At 31.8% G+C, this 19,634-nt stretch overlaps 1 protein-coding gene across 4 annotated transcripts in view; it reads left to right on the forward strand.

The window, feature by feature from the left end:
- Positions 1-3,198: 3,198 nt before the first annotated feature.
- Positions 3,199-19,634, forward strand: part of LOC112597619 (gamma-aminobutyric acid receptor subunit beta-like) — a 47,008-nt gene continuing 30,572 nt past the window's right edge. For 2 of the 4 annotated variants that reach the window (XM_025343730.1, XM_025343731.1), the window contains exons 1-2: positions 3,333-3,569; positions 13,145-13,230. In XM_025343730.1, the coding sequence (XP_025199515.1) occupies positions 3,433-3,569; positions 13,145-13,230 (223 nt within the window). In that variant the 5' untranslated portion in view covers positions 3,333-3,432. Of the gene's footprint in view, positions 3,570-13,144; positions 13,231-19,634 lie in introns of those variants that run through there. The other 2 variants (XM_025343733.1, XM_025343732.1) reach the window with 2 other exon arrangements.

Raw genomic sequence — 19,634 nt, forward strand, 5'->3', positions numbered from 1 at the left:
TCAAACTTCGTTCAGTTACGTATTGCTCAATATACTAATGTTACAGGTGCAATGAACGGTATATGTACTCATAGATACCGTGCTAACTACCTATCAATCGACTTTTTGTAACGGTTTTACCACTAATTTCATGTTTGTTACCTATTTAAAACTATAAAAATACAGTGCACACCTTAATTATAGTTCAAGTACACCTGCAAACATCAAACGTTTGTTATATATCATATGATTTTTGTTTTACTTTAAATGAAAATAAGAGTATAAACTTAAGGTAATAAATGTAATCAACAATCAAACTTCTTAATATAATAAACAATTCGACTTTCGATTATATTATATTATTATGGCTTCATCGTAATTTATATTTCAGTTAAAGTAAAATGTAATTATTTACATAAAACCTTCTGATGATACTAACTACATTTTGTTTAATATGATTATGAGCTTGACAAAGTTTTTCTTCTAAGCGTTCGCTATTTCATTTACTACGTTGTCAAACTTCTTGTCGTCGAATACAACTATTAAAGCGTTATTTTTCAATGGACCCTAATACTCGCTCACCGTACAATTGCGGAAACAGCTGGTCAAAGTCATGTTTATAGCCATTACATAATATAAAATATTATTTCGTCAACATCAAACTGTTATTATACTATTGCTTAAAAGCTCGTTGTCTTCACGCACTATCTGCTTGAAATATTTTATATGTATAATAATAGGCACTCGTCTTAGGTATCAAGTATAATATAAATATAAATACGCGGATTGTCATCAATAACTGAATGAAAACGAATTCGATTATCTTGTCGTTGACTCTGTATAATATATATAAAGGTCAGAACGGGCGTCAAGGACCTATTCGTTATGGACCCAGCCGATTTATGGTGGTGGTATTGTGTGGAAGAGGGTGGGAAAGCATTGCTACGATATTATTAAAACGACTGCAGACGATCGACCAGAGCGATTGCGACAAAAATTACTTAACTTATGTTTATTTCTGCCTGCAATTACTTTACGCCAGTGCAAACTTCAACCCTTATAATAGTATACAATAAATAAGTATGTATAATAATGTGTACATGTACTGCAATACGGTATTTATAATATATAGTAATATATTTATATAATTGTTGTATCACTATAGCACAATAGTCAGTTAATCTGACGCACTAAAACTGTGCAGTTAATTTTGGTCATTTCTCAAAGTATTATTGCGGCAAAAGTGGTGACAGTAATAATTAAACAACCAGCCTCTAAACAAATTGTTCAAAATACGCGTTAAAATGAAAAACTTTAAAATTGCACAATATAGGCGGTTTTCAAGGCGAATACGTGCAGAGCATTAACCCTGATCTAATTTTAAACTTGACCAATTTTAGAATTAATAACTATCATACAGTACAATTTTAGCAACTCTTCAAGACGACAAATAACGTGTTCTAAATTAAATCAGTAGAATTATTGGCTTGCTTAGGCACTTTTGAATCAGTTGATTAATTTCTTTCATAGACCCAGCCCATTAAAGATTTGGGAGGGGAAGAATAAATAATGAAATTAAATGAATTATGTAAAAATGTTTACGAATTTTTAGTATTTTATACAATATAGTATTCATATTATAACTATTAGTAGTATTTATCTGTTTTGAAAAACAAGCTTCTGAATTTTTACTAATTGATCGAGGGTGGGCCTATCCAATCCGAAACGTTCTCTAGAATACGCCGTATTATAATAGATAATGACAGTATTCAATAACACAACTGGCAACGTACCTATATCAGTTTTTGTACGTCAAAAACATTGTCAAAATTCAACCATAGACTAAAATTACCACAAAAGACAATAATGTACGTATATCGTAATAAAATTCGACAATATTCCGATGGAACGGCGGCGGCGGGGCGAACGCGTTTCGTTCAGTTATGCTTAGACCCTGGCGCGCCCGTGTGCGTGTCAAAACCTATATAGGTGGTGGGTGGTGTCGGCGGTGGCGGCGGCGGCGGCGTATGTGAATGAGCGAGCGCGGCCAGAGGAGGAATGGCGTTGGGGGTGGACGGTATTTAAGGCGGGCAGGAACGAGGCGAAGCGCGTCCACAAGTGGCGGCGGCGGTCGCGGGCAATACACGCGGGCGCAGGCGGCGGGCGACGGAACGGGGTCGTGACGCCGGACAGGTGGCGGGTTTCAGGTGGCCGTGCGAATCAATACGGCGCGCGCGGCCTATGCCTTTTCGACCCGCCACCGCACGACGTTGTTCGCGAGTGTCAGTGCGCCAAACGGAATACCGGCAGCGGCGGTGGCGGCGGCACGGTGCTTCTCATCGCGCCGCCAGCCACGACGCAAACAACCTGGAAAGCTCTCCGGGACCGCAGCGCCTGCAGACAATCGCGCTCGCAGACGGACGGTCAGCTCTCAGCGCACCACGCACGCGCGCACCCGCACGCACCGCAACCGGACCCACACACACACACGCACACGCACGTAATCTATGCAGCACCTGTCACCGACACGCAATACGCACGCGTGCGAGCAGCTTTTTCTATGTTTCCGGGATGTTTTGTTCATCTGCTCTCGGCTCCGCGGCGTCCTCTTTCGGTGGCCTCGGTAGCAGCGATCTCGCGCCCTCGTCGTCGTCATTGTCTTCTCTCCTCCTCCCGCCAGCCACCGCCTTCTAGGCCGCGCAGCGTCGTCGCATCTACTGCGTAAAGGTAGCGTCGCGTCGATGTGTATACGCGGCGCCCGGCTCCGTCCGGACATATCCCGGCCAGAGTCGTCCGTCATGGATTAAAGACAGGATTAGATAATGTAATGTTGGTTTGACGTAAGAGGGCAGCAGACGCACGCACAGTCTGCGGATCGTGTCGTGATTGGCTTGCACTGTGCGTTTTCCCGGACGACCGACGGTCGGGCCAAGCCGTGGAGCATGCCGGCGAAGCGTGAGCAGACGGTTGGCGGTCGCCAGACGCACCACCACCACCACCACCACCACGTTATCTACGCGACGACCGCGACCGCGACGACGTCGTCATATGGTTCCTCGAGGCGGCCGTGAGATCGGTGGTTGGCCGCGGGACCACGACGACGCGGCATAACCGCCACCGCCCGTGCCGTCGGACGACCACGATGATGCGGCGGGGCCTCGCCGTCGTACAAATTCGGGCGCCGGTGCCGACGCGCGGGCAGCCCGCAGTGCCGCCGTCGTGAACCACCAACACGATCACCGCAACCATCACCACTATCACCACAACTATTATCGTCACCACCATCACCACCATCATCATCATCACGATCACCACCGCCATCACGACCGAAACGGGCACGGCCCGCACCGGCCGCGGGCCACCGTGGCCACCGATAGCCGCGCTCGACAGCCGTACGCGGCCACCGACGCCGTGGTCGCGTCCGACGCCAAGTCACCGTTGCCGCCGCCGACCATGAGGCACGCGACCAACACCCGTCGGCACTCGTCGTCTTCGTCTTTGTCGTCAGCAGCGGCCGTCCGTCGCATGTCCGCGTGGCTGGTGGCCTGCGTCGCCTTTTGGGCCCCATCTACGCCCTGCACGCACGCCGCGTGAGTATACTCTTTTTATTCCGTTTTTAAAACATTTAAATTTTTATTTTTTATCGTTTATGTCTCAAGTACTACGCGATGATTCGTGCACAAAAGCTTACCGAATTGTTGTAAACACTACACTGTGAGAGGGGCATTGGATCGGTTGCCCCCTCCCCCTTTCCTTTTCACTTTGGATGATATTAATTATCCTTATGCCTATAGATCGCACGTTCGTGCTTCGTTTATACGCTAATTCTCGTCGTTTGTGCACAAACACTTACCGAGATATGCGACAAAAACCAAATGGGAAGGACCTTGTAAGTCGTTGTAGGTACCACTTTTCACACCCTTAAAATCCTCACGCAAATCAAAGTGTCTTTTCGGGGCGAGCTGTCATATTCGAGTACCATAACCTAGATTTCGAGAGACTCGACGGAGCTCATGTACACTTTAATTTCACCATAATATTATATGTATATATTATACACAATAATATAATAACAATAATAATATAATACTAATAAACGCGATGAACAGCCACTATATAAACGCCGCCGCCGTTATTGTTGTGTCCTCGAGACGTAAAGAGCTCGTTCGAGCCGGGATTTTAGTGTATAGATATACAAATGCATATACAGCGAGGGTATGTCCTCGAAACGCGCTTCGAATACAATGCCCGGGACTCGAGTGTAACGCACCACTACACATAATATTATATTATATTATATTGTTATCGCGTATATAAAATACTTATATAATATTATTGTTATTATATTATGTTCCAGTACCGCAACACGCTTTCCCCAACCTTATTACCCCCTCTTAATTACGGAAAAAGGCCTTTACCGTGAGTAGAAGACTAATCTTAGAGGTGATTTTTTTTGTATGTAAACGAAGAAAACCCTAAAAACAATAAAAATATAATATGTATTTTTCTCTGAAAATTCTACTGAAAAATTATAATCACGTATATCTATCCAAATATTAAAATTATTAATTTTATAAAACTTATATTTTAATATAGGTATACGAAATCATGTCACCAATAATTCGATTTGTATTTATTTATAAATATTAGAAACACTCCTAACATAAATATTACTGGTATACAAGTATAGGTAACTGAAAAATCTACGATAGTTAAAATACTTATAGTATATTTTATTTTTTTTACACATTATCTTTTTAAGTGATCAAGGTTTTTCTGGTCAGATTAGGTTAGGTAGGGTTAGATACACATCAAATTAGTAAAACGAGAACTCTGTTTATATCGATATTTCAAAACAGCATTTAAATTTCAGCGAATAAGACGTGGTATGTAGTGTCTACATATTTTGTTGTACAACATAAATTATGTTCACCCCGGTTAGTAGATACTTATAATAGAAGTCTAACTCAAACGGATATGTTTGATTTAAGCAATTACAGTTCTCGATGCTGAGGTGTATCTGTATCATAATATTATGTATTGCTTCGGTAATAATATTAATTTAACTGACAAAATATTTTCATTGTCTTCCGGACGTAATGTCGTTATTATTATCATTTTAATTTTTGTTTTTAATTCGGCTCATGTATGTTATGCGTGTTTCATATTTTCTCGACAGTTTACGGTGGTAGGGTACTTAGATTTGGATTTTTTTAGTTTTAGTTTTAGTGTTAATCGTGTCATCAGTTATTGTAGAGCTAAGCGTATAAAATATTTTTATGCGTTTGATTCGTACACCACTTTACATAATACTTTGAAATCAATCGTTTTTTAAATGTTACTTTGGATTTTCATGTTATGTTTTTTTTTTTTTTTTTTTTTTTTTTATCAATAAAAATACCTTATTTCTACTTCAAATAATTTATTTTTATAAATGTCTTATAGTAATTATTATTTAAATGTATAAAGTGTTATGTATGATAGTAGCATAATAACTATTAGTATACATACGTATATATATTTTATTATATTTATAATATATTATAAACGATGAGCTTATCAATTTAAAAATTACTCAATATTTTGTTCAATGGCCAATGAACGCAATCAAAACTTTCTTTTTAAAAACTTCATTGAACTAACAATAGTATTGGAAGGTATGCAATTTTGAAATATTTCTATAAATATATATTTAAGTTACGCTTAGCTTTTTAAAGACATTTTAGATTCAATCCAACATAAAACGTCCGAGAAATAGTTCCTAAATCAATGAGACACGGTATAAATACATAATTTATATTATAAAACATATTATACTGTTTAAAATACATATTTTTTCTAACATAGTTCATTGGCCGAACGAACAATTTTATGATAAATACAAGAAGAACTTGAGTGTATTTTATCACGTTTGTGTGAATATAATATTTCATTATATTATGCGCACCAAGCAAAACGATTAATATTCCGGTTGAGTATGAAATCCGACAGATTCTGAAAATTCAAACTTCTAAAAAAAAAGAAAGCTTGACGTAAAGCGTCCAACACCCAAGTTTATGACACCATAAGTATACGATAAATTATACTACGGTATTGGTAAAAATATAATTTAAAGCTTCATCCGAGAAATAACACAATACAAACGAGGTTTTGACCTCTAATGATGCTACTGAACCTTCTATAATGATTGAAAAATCATTATTATTAAAAAATTATTTCCAATGAAATAGTTAGTCATACGAACTTAATATGTTTAATCTTTTTTCCGTCAGTCGTTCATTTAACTTGACATCGAGTGGTTTTTGAGTTCATTATATACATATTTTAATAAAATTACCTATTTGACACTATATAACAGTAAAAAAATATTAATAATCAATCAACGAATACAAGTAATAAAAAAAGTAGTGATTAATAATATAAAACTTAGGGTATGATATTATTTATTTTTAATTTTTTCATAATTACATTTTATAAGCTAATATCCGTACATAATCTTTAATTATTAATATTTTATTATAAATATTATGCAAACTGCTAACAACTATATTAAATTATCAGTATTGTAATGTATTAAAAAGTAAATAAAAAAATTATGAATTGTAATATAGGTATTTGTATAAAACTTAGCAAACGTTACTATTGTTGATAGGTATTTTAAAATAAAATTAAAATTAGTTTACTCAACATGAAATCAATATAAAAACTACTCAATAGAAATAAACATATTAATTAATCTGTGGGCGTTAAGCTCACAAATTCGTGTTCACTTTATTTCAAGATATGATTACGGTAAAAATCAAGAACCGAAAACATTCACTTACGTATGCCTAACTCTTCCGTTCGTCACGCCACTGAAAATTTAAGCGAATTAATTTCAAATTGTTGAAAATTTTAATTTCACCATAGAGGTTAACTTTACAGTTACTATTTTTTTAGTTTGCCTAAACTAAAAAAATCATTGTTTCTCGTTTTTATTATTTTTTTTTTTTTTTTTTATAAAAATCGATTAGAAGTATCCGCATAAAAAAAATGTACGCAGAGGTAGATGAATATTAATAATAGCATCCGTATGATAATAATATACTTAGTAGTAGCTTATCAAGCGAAACTCGTATATTTTTGACAGTTCAAATCCATCTTTCGTCTGGAATAATGATATTATTATCTCTATATTTGCATACTTATTCCTCTACAATAATAATATTATAAATACTGCCGGAAAAGTCATTGAACACCACTTGCACTGCACACTGTACACACTTGCACTCAGAGTAGAATGTCAGTACCAGCAACAATGTCTTAACACTATATTGTCAATCGATGCTTTTATTTCCGTCATTTCCATAACACTCACGTGCACACGTATCAAAGTGCGCATTTTCTATTTGAAGTGCCGTACTTTTCAAGTGTTTTCGCGCGTGGCTTAATATTATGCTGTATATTCATTTTTCAAACCGGAGAAATATCGTCATAATATTATATAGCGTTGTATACGATCGGTGTTTCACTATCGTATGCAATACTGTTATTATATTATATTTCATATGTATATTGACGAGAAAACGACGAGTTCGCACAAAGTTTTAACTTTCAAGCAACACGTGTGCTATAGCCGCGAAACTCTTCCGATACATAAAACTACGCGAAATTTGTTACAACATATTATATTACATGTCATCCTACACATATTATTATTATTATTACAACATGTCTTGCTGTTTTTATAGATAGATTTATGCGTAGTCTGTAAGCACATTCTTCTCTTGGAAACTACAGTGCAATGTAATGATGTTATGTATCGATGACTGTTGCAAGGGACCAAAAGTTATAAAATACCAATAATTAGAATTTTCAAAGACTAGTACTACAATGACTTGAACTTGCAGTTAAACAACTATGAAATAGTTTATTATACACTATTGCTATCAATATAGTTATATACTCGTATATATATATAGTACTATTGTACGATATCAGAACGATAAAGCATGAAATTATAAAACGAAAAACAGTAATATATCTATTATTTAATGTTCATATTCGAAACCTGATCAAAGTCTATAGATTAGAAAATATTTGAACACTTATACTTAAAAACTGTTTGAATATAGTTCAACAGAAACATATTATATGACAAAATCTTAGTGTATAATGTGTATTGCAATACATGTACTACGGTAGGTTATTGAGATTAATTATTTGCACTGATTAAACGCTACTCTTCTGGTTGATCTTCTGCTCTGTTTTTGAATAAAAAATCGTTTTATTTTTGATTATTTTAAGTTCGTGTCTTTAGTCCCATGCATTGTCTAACAGCGTATTTTTTTTCTATTCTATTTTTTCAATTATTAACTCAGAAAACAAGTTTTGAGTACGGCTAATTCTTATAAAAATTATAAAATCATCCAATAGTAGTAGATGATTAATTAATAATACTATAAATATCTGTCTTCTTTGACTTTCAGACTTTATATTTTCATTGTATTGCTATTTAATAATAATAATAGTATCTGGTACATAGATCATACAGTGGACGTAGTATTCAGATATAACAATAATAATAACTGTAACATCGGGTACAATATGTTATTATTGTTGTGATAATAGACAAGTGGTTTGAAATGTAGATAAAAATAATATCACGTCTTTCATAAATCTATCAAAGCGTATTTCACGAACTTTTCTATTATCCGATTCCCGGGCCACATTGAGTACATATAATATGGATACAATAAAACATATATCAGTAACCGACTCCCTACACAGCCTTTGCCAATCTTGGCAAAATCTCAAAAAAATAATAACGAAAAAAAAAGAAAAGAAAAATCCGATAGGTTTCCAGTAAACTCTGAAGATTCGTATCTTGTATTTTGTTCTGTCGTTTTCATTATACGATATCTGTGTCTTGTGTGGACTTTGGATGTCGATCACCTGACCAAATAGCTGTTCCGTATATAAATAAAGATTATTAATATAACGGTAAACCAGTGCATTATCTCGGAAAGTATTTAATTGGCTTAATATTTTTTCCCCGGAATATTATTGTGCTTTGGAACATTAAAGTAAATGTGTATGCTATAAGTAAGAAAAAAAAAATAACCAATAAAAGACTAAAAAATTATTACAAATTTAATAACACTGTTGAAATTTAAATGCCGATCTGTAAAAAATAGTATTTGCCATACTAAATTTATCGAAACTATCAATAATGGTAAAGTTTTTGAATAATTAATCGTTCAAATTAAAAAAAAATTAAAATTTGTGTACAAAGTAATATTATCATATTATAAATTTGATAATTTTTCTAATAATTATCATGTCATTTTTTTAATGAATCTATATCAAATGCTGAGTCTAGACGAAATTTATTTTAAACACACTTTGTGTTTACAGTTCTATACATATATACACGTGTCTTTTTTTGAAAAACACACATCGTATATTGGAACCTTTACAAAAAATATATTATGTATATATGGTTAGACGTTGAGACCTAATAACTCCGTAGGAAAGTAAATATTTGCACGACATGTGATGACGTGTTGGCGGAACGTCATTTTAACCACCACGCCCAGTATCGGAACTCTCATTTTTAAAAAGGATACATGCAAAGGGAGTAGTTTCATTCATATAAAGTTACAAAGAGATCGAACAGAAAAATAATATTTTGCAATTATACCTTAAGTAAATTATCTTCGTATCGAATTGTTGGTCTGTATTTTTCATACTATGAAAAATTTTTTCAAGTGCATAGCATACGTTTATTATATTATCGTATATTATACGGTTGCTTACCTTTTTTTTCAAAATTGCTGTTAAATAACTTTTAGTATTGTTTTCTGCTTTGTTTTTACCCACGGTTAGTTGATTCATTAACATTTTTAAAATTGGAATACGAAATAATGACGTAATTATTTTAATAATAAATATTAAAAAGTATGCGTTACTTATTAAACTCACACTTAATATATTAATTAGGCTGTATATTGCAATTAAACAGATTGTTTTTGACTTACACATAGGAAAAATGCATCTATCTACGCATTTCACTGTTTGAAGGGATCAATGTTTATTTTAAGGGCATAATGACATATTTATGTAATTTTTAGTCTTTTTTTAGGAAAAAAACAAACTAATATTAAACATTTGAAGTACATAAATAAATATTTACTAAAAAAAATTAATTTTTTTTTATACTAATGTATATTATGTATATTATTTTATTCTTAAAACTTTTACCTTATTGACTCATCTGATGAATGAATTCAAATACTTTGGTTCTAAAATTAGTTCGTTAATATATGACTATTGTATATAAGTTAGCTTCATCACTGAATTATTGCACAAAATGTATTAACTGTAAACTTACTGTCGTTTGCTATTACAGTTGTTATGGTCATATACATTGGTAGTTGGGAAGTAATCATCACAGAATCAAAAAATATAATTTTTATTCAAAGCATAAATTACCTTTTTAGGCCTAAAAATAACTGTTGGAATTATGTTTTTAAATATATTATTAAATACTCTCTAGTGTTCAACGATTATTTGAAATTATCTCCCTATAATAAGAGAAGTCATGTATTTTTTTTTCATCTATATTTTTATCACCTGTATTGTATATAATTTGAAATAAATTGTTTATTTATTTTTTTCAATTGGCCACAGTTAACGTTAAACTTACAAATTTAGAACTAATAACTAAAATAGGTAATATTGATATCTTTCTATTATACGATAGTTTTGTCAAACAATTTCAACTATAACTAAATCATAAGCAAGTAATAATTATGGCTACTTTAAATTAAATAAATTAACATAAATATTATTATTTTTTTCCAACAAAAATTTTTTATATTAGATCTTTTGTAATGGGTAAAATGATGTTTTGAACATCAAATGAAGAATGCACGTTACAAGAAAAAACAAAGAACAATATTAAAAATAAAACAAAGAAAAGAGTATCACGACAAGAAATCAAAGAAAACAATTAAAAGAAAAAATAAACAGATAAGCCTGAATATTTAAGGTTATAAAAGAGGTTGGTGAGTAAATCAAGCAGAGGGTAGAGCCCCCTAGTTGTTATTACGAAGAAAATATTTTTATTGGAATATTTTTTTTTCTACCTACATTATATAATATAATAAGTAATTTTATTAGTAATATGATATTCTTAATAACGTGACTATTAGTATATTCGTTGGTTAGTGTTATAAAATAGAGCGATTGATAGTACGAAATATATGTTAATAGCATATTTTAAGATGATTAAAGGAATCATATTATATTTTAGAACATCCTCATTAAGTATTTTAAAATTATGAAAAATATTTTTATTTTATTTTGAACAACATATAAAATTAAAATGTAGGTAGGTAGCAAAATATTTTATTTAAAAATAAATAGAAGTTGACTTAGCTAGAAAGGATTGTGAATTCACATGATTATGCGTCTAAAAACAATCTACACGGTGACGTACCTATATTGCCTACACGCCGCGCCAGCTGACAAATATAAAATTATTGTTTTATAACTAATATTATCTTGTAATTATTATTTTTGGATAGGTATCAAAAATAATAATTATGTCTCTATTTATTTATTTATTTGTTTCAACAGTATTGTACGACATTCTTATTTGTTTAAACCATTTTTTTTCATAAACCTATTATAATATTATGGTTCTATACTTAAAACTAGACGAGTAACAGTTATTTAAAGTTTGAAAATAAATCTATTATACAAGTACAGTTGAAAGAATTGAAAAAAATATATCGAAATTTACATAAAAATGTAAGTCTAGAGGTATTTAAGTTTATTTTAAGAATGGAAAAGAGTCTATGTATTTTCAAATAGTGAATAAATTAAAATTATAACATTTTGGTTTTAAAACCATGCTATGGATCGAAATTACTTAAAAAAATATTTAAAAATCCATTACTTATGAAAAAATAGGCGTTGCTATACAAACACAAACTAAGGTGTAATGTGTGCACCAAATTTAAATATTAGAAACTTAGAACTTTCTTAAAATATTTCAGTAGGTATTTATTAAATTTGTATTACAAAATGAAACATTTGTTTATACTTGTATTATTAAATCTAATACTAGTAACAATAACTGTAGTAAAAAAAAAATAAATAAATAAATAAATAAATAAATAAATAAATAATAAAATACAATTTTTTTTTTTTTGAATTTATTAAGAAATCAAGTATTAAAATTATACTTCAACAACTATTTAAACAAATAAAAAATAATATAGGTTAAATTCTATGTAATATATTATTCTTAAACACTGAAATACATGTAAATTAAATTGTTAAAAGTGATTTTTGAAGTTAATTATACTTAATTATGTTGTTAATAATAATGGGAATGGACTGATGATGATCAAATAAATTTGGAGATTGTATTATATCATTAAACTGATGGCGATACATTAAATGTGATATTGGTGTATGATTATTTATATTCTTAATTAAAGTTGAGAGTGGAGTCATTTTGTGGCATTACTGCAAATGTAGTGGTGAAACGATTATTGCATTTGACCGATTTATGTTATATACAAGTTAAGATGAGATGTTCGTAAAATGGATATCCTTTATACGAAGCTATATACAACCTCGAGCATAGAGCACATGCGATGATCACTTGAGAAATGGCCGTTCCCACATTTAACTCGGCAGTGATAGGATAGGAGACTGTGAAAGTAATTATTGACATGACAATCAATGCGTTTTAAAAGAAATCGTTTTTTTGTTAGTAATTCAATTTATTGTTTATTCGTTTATAATTTTATTATTATTATTATTATTATTATTTTTTTTTTTTTGTAAGCTTCTAGTAATCATTATCTATATTATTATATAATATCTCCTATAATTATTTCCCTGTATTACGTTTGTTTATAATCTTATAACTATTAAATATTCTATGAATTATGTGTTTATCAGCAAGCTACAGCTGTCATAAAAAACCCATCGTTATTCATTTTATTTAGTATATAAATAAAATGTTATAGGTACCATATTATTATAAATACTTTACAAAGCACTATTATAGTGCACAAGACCTCCGTGCGAGATACTTCATAGCAATCTTGCACTATGGTCGTTCTGAATGACAAACTGTGACGATTGTATCGCTTTGTTTCAGCAGTAGTATGTTCGGAGACGTGAACATTTCGGCCATACTCGATTCGTTCAGCGGCAGTTACGACAAAAGAGTAAGACCGAATTACGGAGGTGAGTCAATAATTTTATTCTACAATTTATATTTAATAATATTATTATCTTATACTTTAATCAATACAATAATAATATGTACTTCGTATATATTATAAAATACCAATTTTAATCATTGTAAACATAATATTATTGTTGTGAAATACGTAATAACATTGTACAACTATTATCGTTTAAATTGCTCAAATTCGGCGATTACCTACATTACATTATAATAAAATGTATGACCTTAAGACATGCAAGATTATTGTAATTATTACAATGTGTTTTATTTTATTTATGTTTAATATCAATAATAATGTACGTAAATATAATGTTTTCATTTGAATCGGTTTGTCATTCTACAAGAGATGATTTTTTTTTTTTAACGTAAAACATTATATTGTTTTTTGGTAAATCAGTTCGATATTTACTTTTTTTATTCATAATTACTGATTTTAGTATCTATAAACTCATTAAAATTATTTAAAAAGCATAGATCCAATCAAACTGACTTTTAATTGCTCATAAAAAATTAAAATGCATTTAATATATTATTAATTGATTGAAATATAATTGAATAATTTTGTATTCTGCTTTAGTTGATTACGGGTTTAGTATATGAATATTATTTAAAAAATAATTTAATATGAATGATAAAACTATTCATGTTAATTTAGTTTTATTACGATAATAAAATATGCTAGTATTATTCCAAGAAATATATTATAGTTAATTCATTGTGCAACGTTTTGTTTTTTTTTAAAAACTCAAAACAAAACTGTTGAAATATGAGTTTATTAATAAACATTAATACGTCAAAATTAAACAATTTATTCATTGTATATTCATATATTTTATCAAGGTCGTCAGGATTTTGGGCATTTAACCTTTTCTTTAAACTCGATTTCATTTCTATATCATCTTCTGTTTATCCAAATTGTACGTTATAATATAAAATAACAAAAAACCATGATTTTTTTTTTTAACGATTCACCCGATACGTTTTTCTAATTACTATTTTTACATCACTAGCTCATGGTATTATTATTGTACTATTGTAATACTTCGATTTCCAAAATTGTTTTAAATTTTTAAAATAATAGTATAATAAAATATTATTATTACAAATACTTCTCAGATGATAACACACATTAGGTAGGTGATAAAATTTGCAATATAAAGCGGTATAATACAATATACAATACTTTAAAATACTCAAATAATTATACCCAATTCAAATTCTAATTAAACATATGTATAAGACATCATTATAATATACTGCATCATTTATGTGTGATGGTATATTTTATATGAGTTATGTACAAACTCGAAAGAGCATTTACCAAAAAAACGTTAGTGTGTACCTACTGATAAATTTATTATGATATATTATATTATATTTATCCGTTGTACGGTTATGTGCTCATAGTAGATCGATAAATACGTTTAAAGTTTAGACAGTTTAGGCGATCTACGAGTAAATGTGGAAATACACACAAATAAAATTATATAAGTGCATGCGAAGAAATTGTATATATTTTCCTTCGCCGTCACTCTCTTGTAAAAAACTCGTCTAAACTTTAAACGGATCTCATATTCTCTTACTCTCTGTATACACATTGTGTGCATATATTATTTTGTGCGTGTAATACACCGCGTTTGTTGTTTAATATTATATCGGTACTTATTCAATACTACAAACACATTAAATTCAGGAAAAAACTATCCATTTAAATCGTTTGTTTATCACTGTATTATCAGATACGTCACGCTAATACTCCGACCTTATTTTTTTTATACAGATCTTTAGGGACTTTCATAAGAATAGAGTGTACAATGTACATTGATGGTAAAATTTGTTTTTGGAATATTTGAAATAGGTTGGCTAGTGTAACGTACATTATTACATCACATATATACGATGTACGGTGAAACTTGTAATGACTGGAGTATAATAAACATACTGTGCGTCGTGCACAGTATATAGTTGATAGATAAATAACTATAAATTGATACGATTTGTTAAAAATATGACGTGTAGTTATTTTAATTTTCGTGTTCGGCTTTTTTTTAAACATTGCCTTCTCTCTTATTAAAAAATAAAATGTGTCCAACTTCTTGTTTAAAAATTCTTAAGAACGCTTTTTCACGTACGCGTCATATACATGTCAGATAATTTTATTTCTTGATAAAAAAAAAAAAAAAAAACATTTTTAACATTCAGGCTTTTTGATTTATTATTTATTAATCACCTTCTTAACGAAATGATTGCTTGCCATCGTTGAAAATTTACTTTCAATATACACTCAGTGTTTTAATGATAGATCGCACCTAACCAGATGGGTGGACTGATACACTTCGTTTTAAGTGATGGCATACGTCTCACGTTTTATTTGTTCTATCGTATATTTCTTTCTTATACGATTATATTACATTCACTAGCCTATTAATAGAGTAATTTTTTTTCTTCTATTATTATTGAATATCTATGTAGATTATAGGGGTAGTCCCGTCTGCTCATAAAATTGGTTAGACGTGCCACAAACACACATATCGTTATGTTTAGAAATATATGCCACCACAAAATTCTTTGAGTTTTAAAACAAAATATTATTATATCTGAAAAAAAAATTTTTATGATAAATTTGACTGAAATGTTAATAAATTTAATTTTTATTCCTGGATTGTGACTTGAAAAATTATTCAATTTAAATGTTCGATCACTTTCAATTTTAATATTTTAAACGACTATATTATAGGTGATGGTTATAGTTTACAAATATTTATGCAATAAACATTCAAGGAAATAAGTCAATAGAGTTATGAAGACATAAAAAAATTATTTATTAAAAACAAATAATCCACACCTCTCTAATTTAGTATATCTACACGTACAATTGATAATAGTGTACACCACAGAGGGTTATTATGCGTAATGGCAAATTAGGTATGATATGATTCCCCAATTCTCTGAGTCACGTGGCCATAGATCTGTATATTATATTATTGGAATCCGTGACGGTGTGTCTGCGTTGATGACAATACAGTGAATATTATGGCGTGCATGGACCAGTTGACCCACATTAGGTGCGGCGCGCATGTGTATTGATATAAGTATCATAATATATTATGCATTATACATATTACATTTATATGTATATACATAATGTCTACCTGCAACGAGAAGATACGGTTATCCCGCCACCGCGATTGTGCTGCTCCGACGTCGGCTTCATTCTGCCGATGCTGTGGCAAGGCGGCAGCATAGGTCGGTTTGTCGGACACTGGTACAGTGGTTTACGGAGTTAGAGTCTGCAGCTAGGGTGGCCGATATGTGGGTGTGCGGAACGCATATTGTACACCCCTCCGGTCATACATATCCGACCCACTCGACCAACGTCACCCGTCCTCCACGAAGATAACTATATATATATAGGTCACATCGGTAGTGTACCAGATCTAAATCATACACGCGATAGGATATATATATATACCTAACCGTGCGGTGAGAGGGTGAGAGACATAGAGAGGGCGAGACATAGTGAGAAACGAGCGATGGTGTGGCTGGACGAGTTGAATACATACGTACATATATATATATTATGTGTGTGTGTGTGTGTGTGTGTGTGTAATAGCGCACTGTCGTGGTGCTGGGTGCTTCTGGTGGCGGTTGTGTACACTGTATACAATGTACGGGGAGACAGCAGCAGCAGCAGCAGCAGTAGCAGCAGCAGCACTATCGTAGACCACTGTTACACCGACACCCACCGGGTTTGGGTGTAGCGTTGTACGGTGCGGGTCGCGCGCGGATTGAGCCGTGGCGGTGGCGGTGAAACGGTATGTGGGCGTGTAAACTCCGGCCATCATCTCTCCCAAAATCGATTTGACCTGTAGCGCCGTGACTCTATTTTCGATTTCACCGGCTCTCGGCTTTTTTAGGCTAAACACACCCCGGAACACTATACATATTATATATATATGTATACATATCTAGCTAGTAAATGCACACGCGCACTTAAGGAGTGTAAGACCTAAGCTACACACACACGGACATACGTGCGCGCACTTATAAATGAATATATATATATAATATTATGCGTGCACGCATATACGCGTTATTCGACTTACGTCGCGGTCGACGGCTTCCCGAAGGAGGTGTACGCCGATCCATACACAATTTCATGTATCTTACGTGTGTTAGCTTCGTCGGCAGTTTTTTGTCAGCGTACGTCATCGTTTTCTCACCCTCCTCCCACCTCCGCACAGCACTATCGTATTTTCCTTTCCGTTTTCGTTTACTGTATTCACAGCCTATGCGGTGCGTAAAACACGTACACCGTAATCTCAGTCTTGTAAAAGATACTTTTTAAAAGTGCTCAAGTATACAGATACAAATACTTATTTCGAAAAAAGTCGTACTTAAACACTAGAATGAATACACCGAGAAAAAACTACTTCCGTACGAATACGGATAATTTAAAGTATTTATAGACAGTTTCAAAGTTTCGAATATTTTTGAATTGTTTACACAACATTTTGTTTTGTCTTATTATAAATCAACTGAGCTGAATGCTTTCATTTTTATTCAATATACGAGTATTTTTTTTAAAATTATTTAAAATACGTATTTGATTATTCAAAAAGTACTTGAATACTTTAACTCGAGTATACTTTACAAAACTGTGTATAATATATGCATGCACAGGTTCGTTTAAATTAAAAAAAAAAAAAAAAAAACCAAGAACAATGGGCGCACGTTTACGTAAACGTCATTGGTAATGCGCGTTTTATAGAGTTGTAACTTTGAACTTGACAATAATACTTAATTTTTTGATAGCTACAACAGCTTACGTCGTACCATTTCGTGGTATACAATGTAAAATGTATAATTTATTTTATATATTGTGTTACGGGTAAGGTATAAAAAAAGGAGTAGTGTATATATTACCTGGATAATATAAAATTACCCATCTTAAATATGTATAATGTATACATTGCCCAGTGAACTCTTAATAAAATATTACTATATTATAATCATAAAAGAACAATATTTGTTCAACACGATCAACGCACCATATACTTCATGTATCTACTTCAATTATACAGACTTATTCTAGTATTGAAAACCAAATCATACTAAATTACTAACCCAAAAAATAATTACTGATGAGATGATAACTGTTATCGTAATATTTGATCGTGTTACACGAAATGTTGTTATTTAATTTAAATTTAAAACGAAACATGAATAGGTACAATAAAATTATTTATTAGAGAAAATTGATTTTAACTGACATTTTTAATTGTGAAGTATTTCCCGGATTTACGTTTATATTTATTTTATTGACATTTGGTTTGACATTTTTTAAGCCTTGACCACTTGAAAAATATTGTGCAAATATTTCACGCAAAAGTATTTTTGTGGCTGAAAATTCTACATTATTTATTATCGGTTCAGGACATACGGTAAATTTATTGATTTCTCTAATACAGCTAAAGAATGGTGCCATTTTTATTTCCGAGTTCACAGTGCTGATTACCGTTAATAGAAACTGTCGAAAATAGCAAATTTCTACATTCTACTTCTGTTAGTTTGACTCTACCCGTATTGTCTAAAACTTAAAGGTACAACCGTTATTTTCGTTTCATAAATATATTTTTTTTTACTTTATCCAATAGGTTTGGATATATAGTGTTAAGTGTTCACGTTATACGTCTTTCGTACTTTACCCGTAACATAAACACATACATATACAAATACATGCACGCACACATGCACGCACGCACATACGCACCCACCCTCTTGCGCTCATCACCACTGCTTTAGGAACATGATATACGTATATAAATATAATTGTATTATTTTTATATACATAGTTTACATCGTCTGGGCTGAACGCTATTTGCAAAATTTTAATCATCGACGGGTCGTACTGTGTTAGTTGGTCTATGTATGATATTATGTCATTGTACATCGGCTAAAAGTGTTCACTTTTCTTAAAGGAATGTTGATTTACGAGCACGATTATCGATTATTATCGTTTTTATCTCGATCGATATTAATTTATCGATATTTAGTCGATAATGTATTATTTTTCGTCTAGACCATAACAATGCGTATAAAACTTTTTTGAAGAAAACTGTTCCAAAACAATAACGACAATATATTTTATTATAACATTGCAATAATAATATATAGTTACGTTGTCTTTTCGACGACCGCGTTCAAATAGCGCCGCGACCTCGGCATTTCAACCGCGCGAAATAATGATAAATCGGCTTGGAAAATATATAATATATTATTTTATATTCACGCGGTGGCGGCCTTTGAACGAAAAAAAAAAATTTAAAAAAAGACTACAAAAAAACGAAACCTTTATTATTATCCGACGTCATTAATCCTCTCCTCAGCCCCAACCACC

Source organism: Melanaphis sacchari, unplaced genomic scaffold, assembly GCF_002803265.2.
Source record: "Melanaphis sacchari strain LSU unplaced genomic scaffold, SCAv2.0 Contig42_pilon_pilon, whole genome shotgun sequence".
NCBI lineage: Eukaryota > Metazoa > Arthropoda > Insecta > Hemiptera > Aphididae > Melanaphis > Melanaphis sacchari.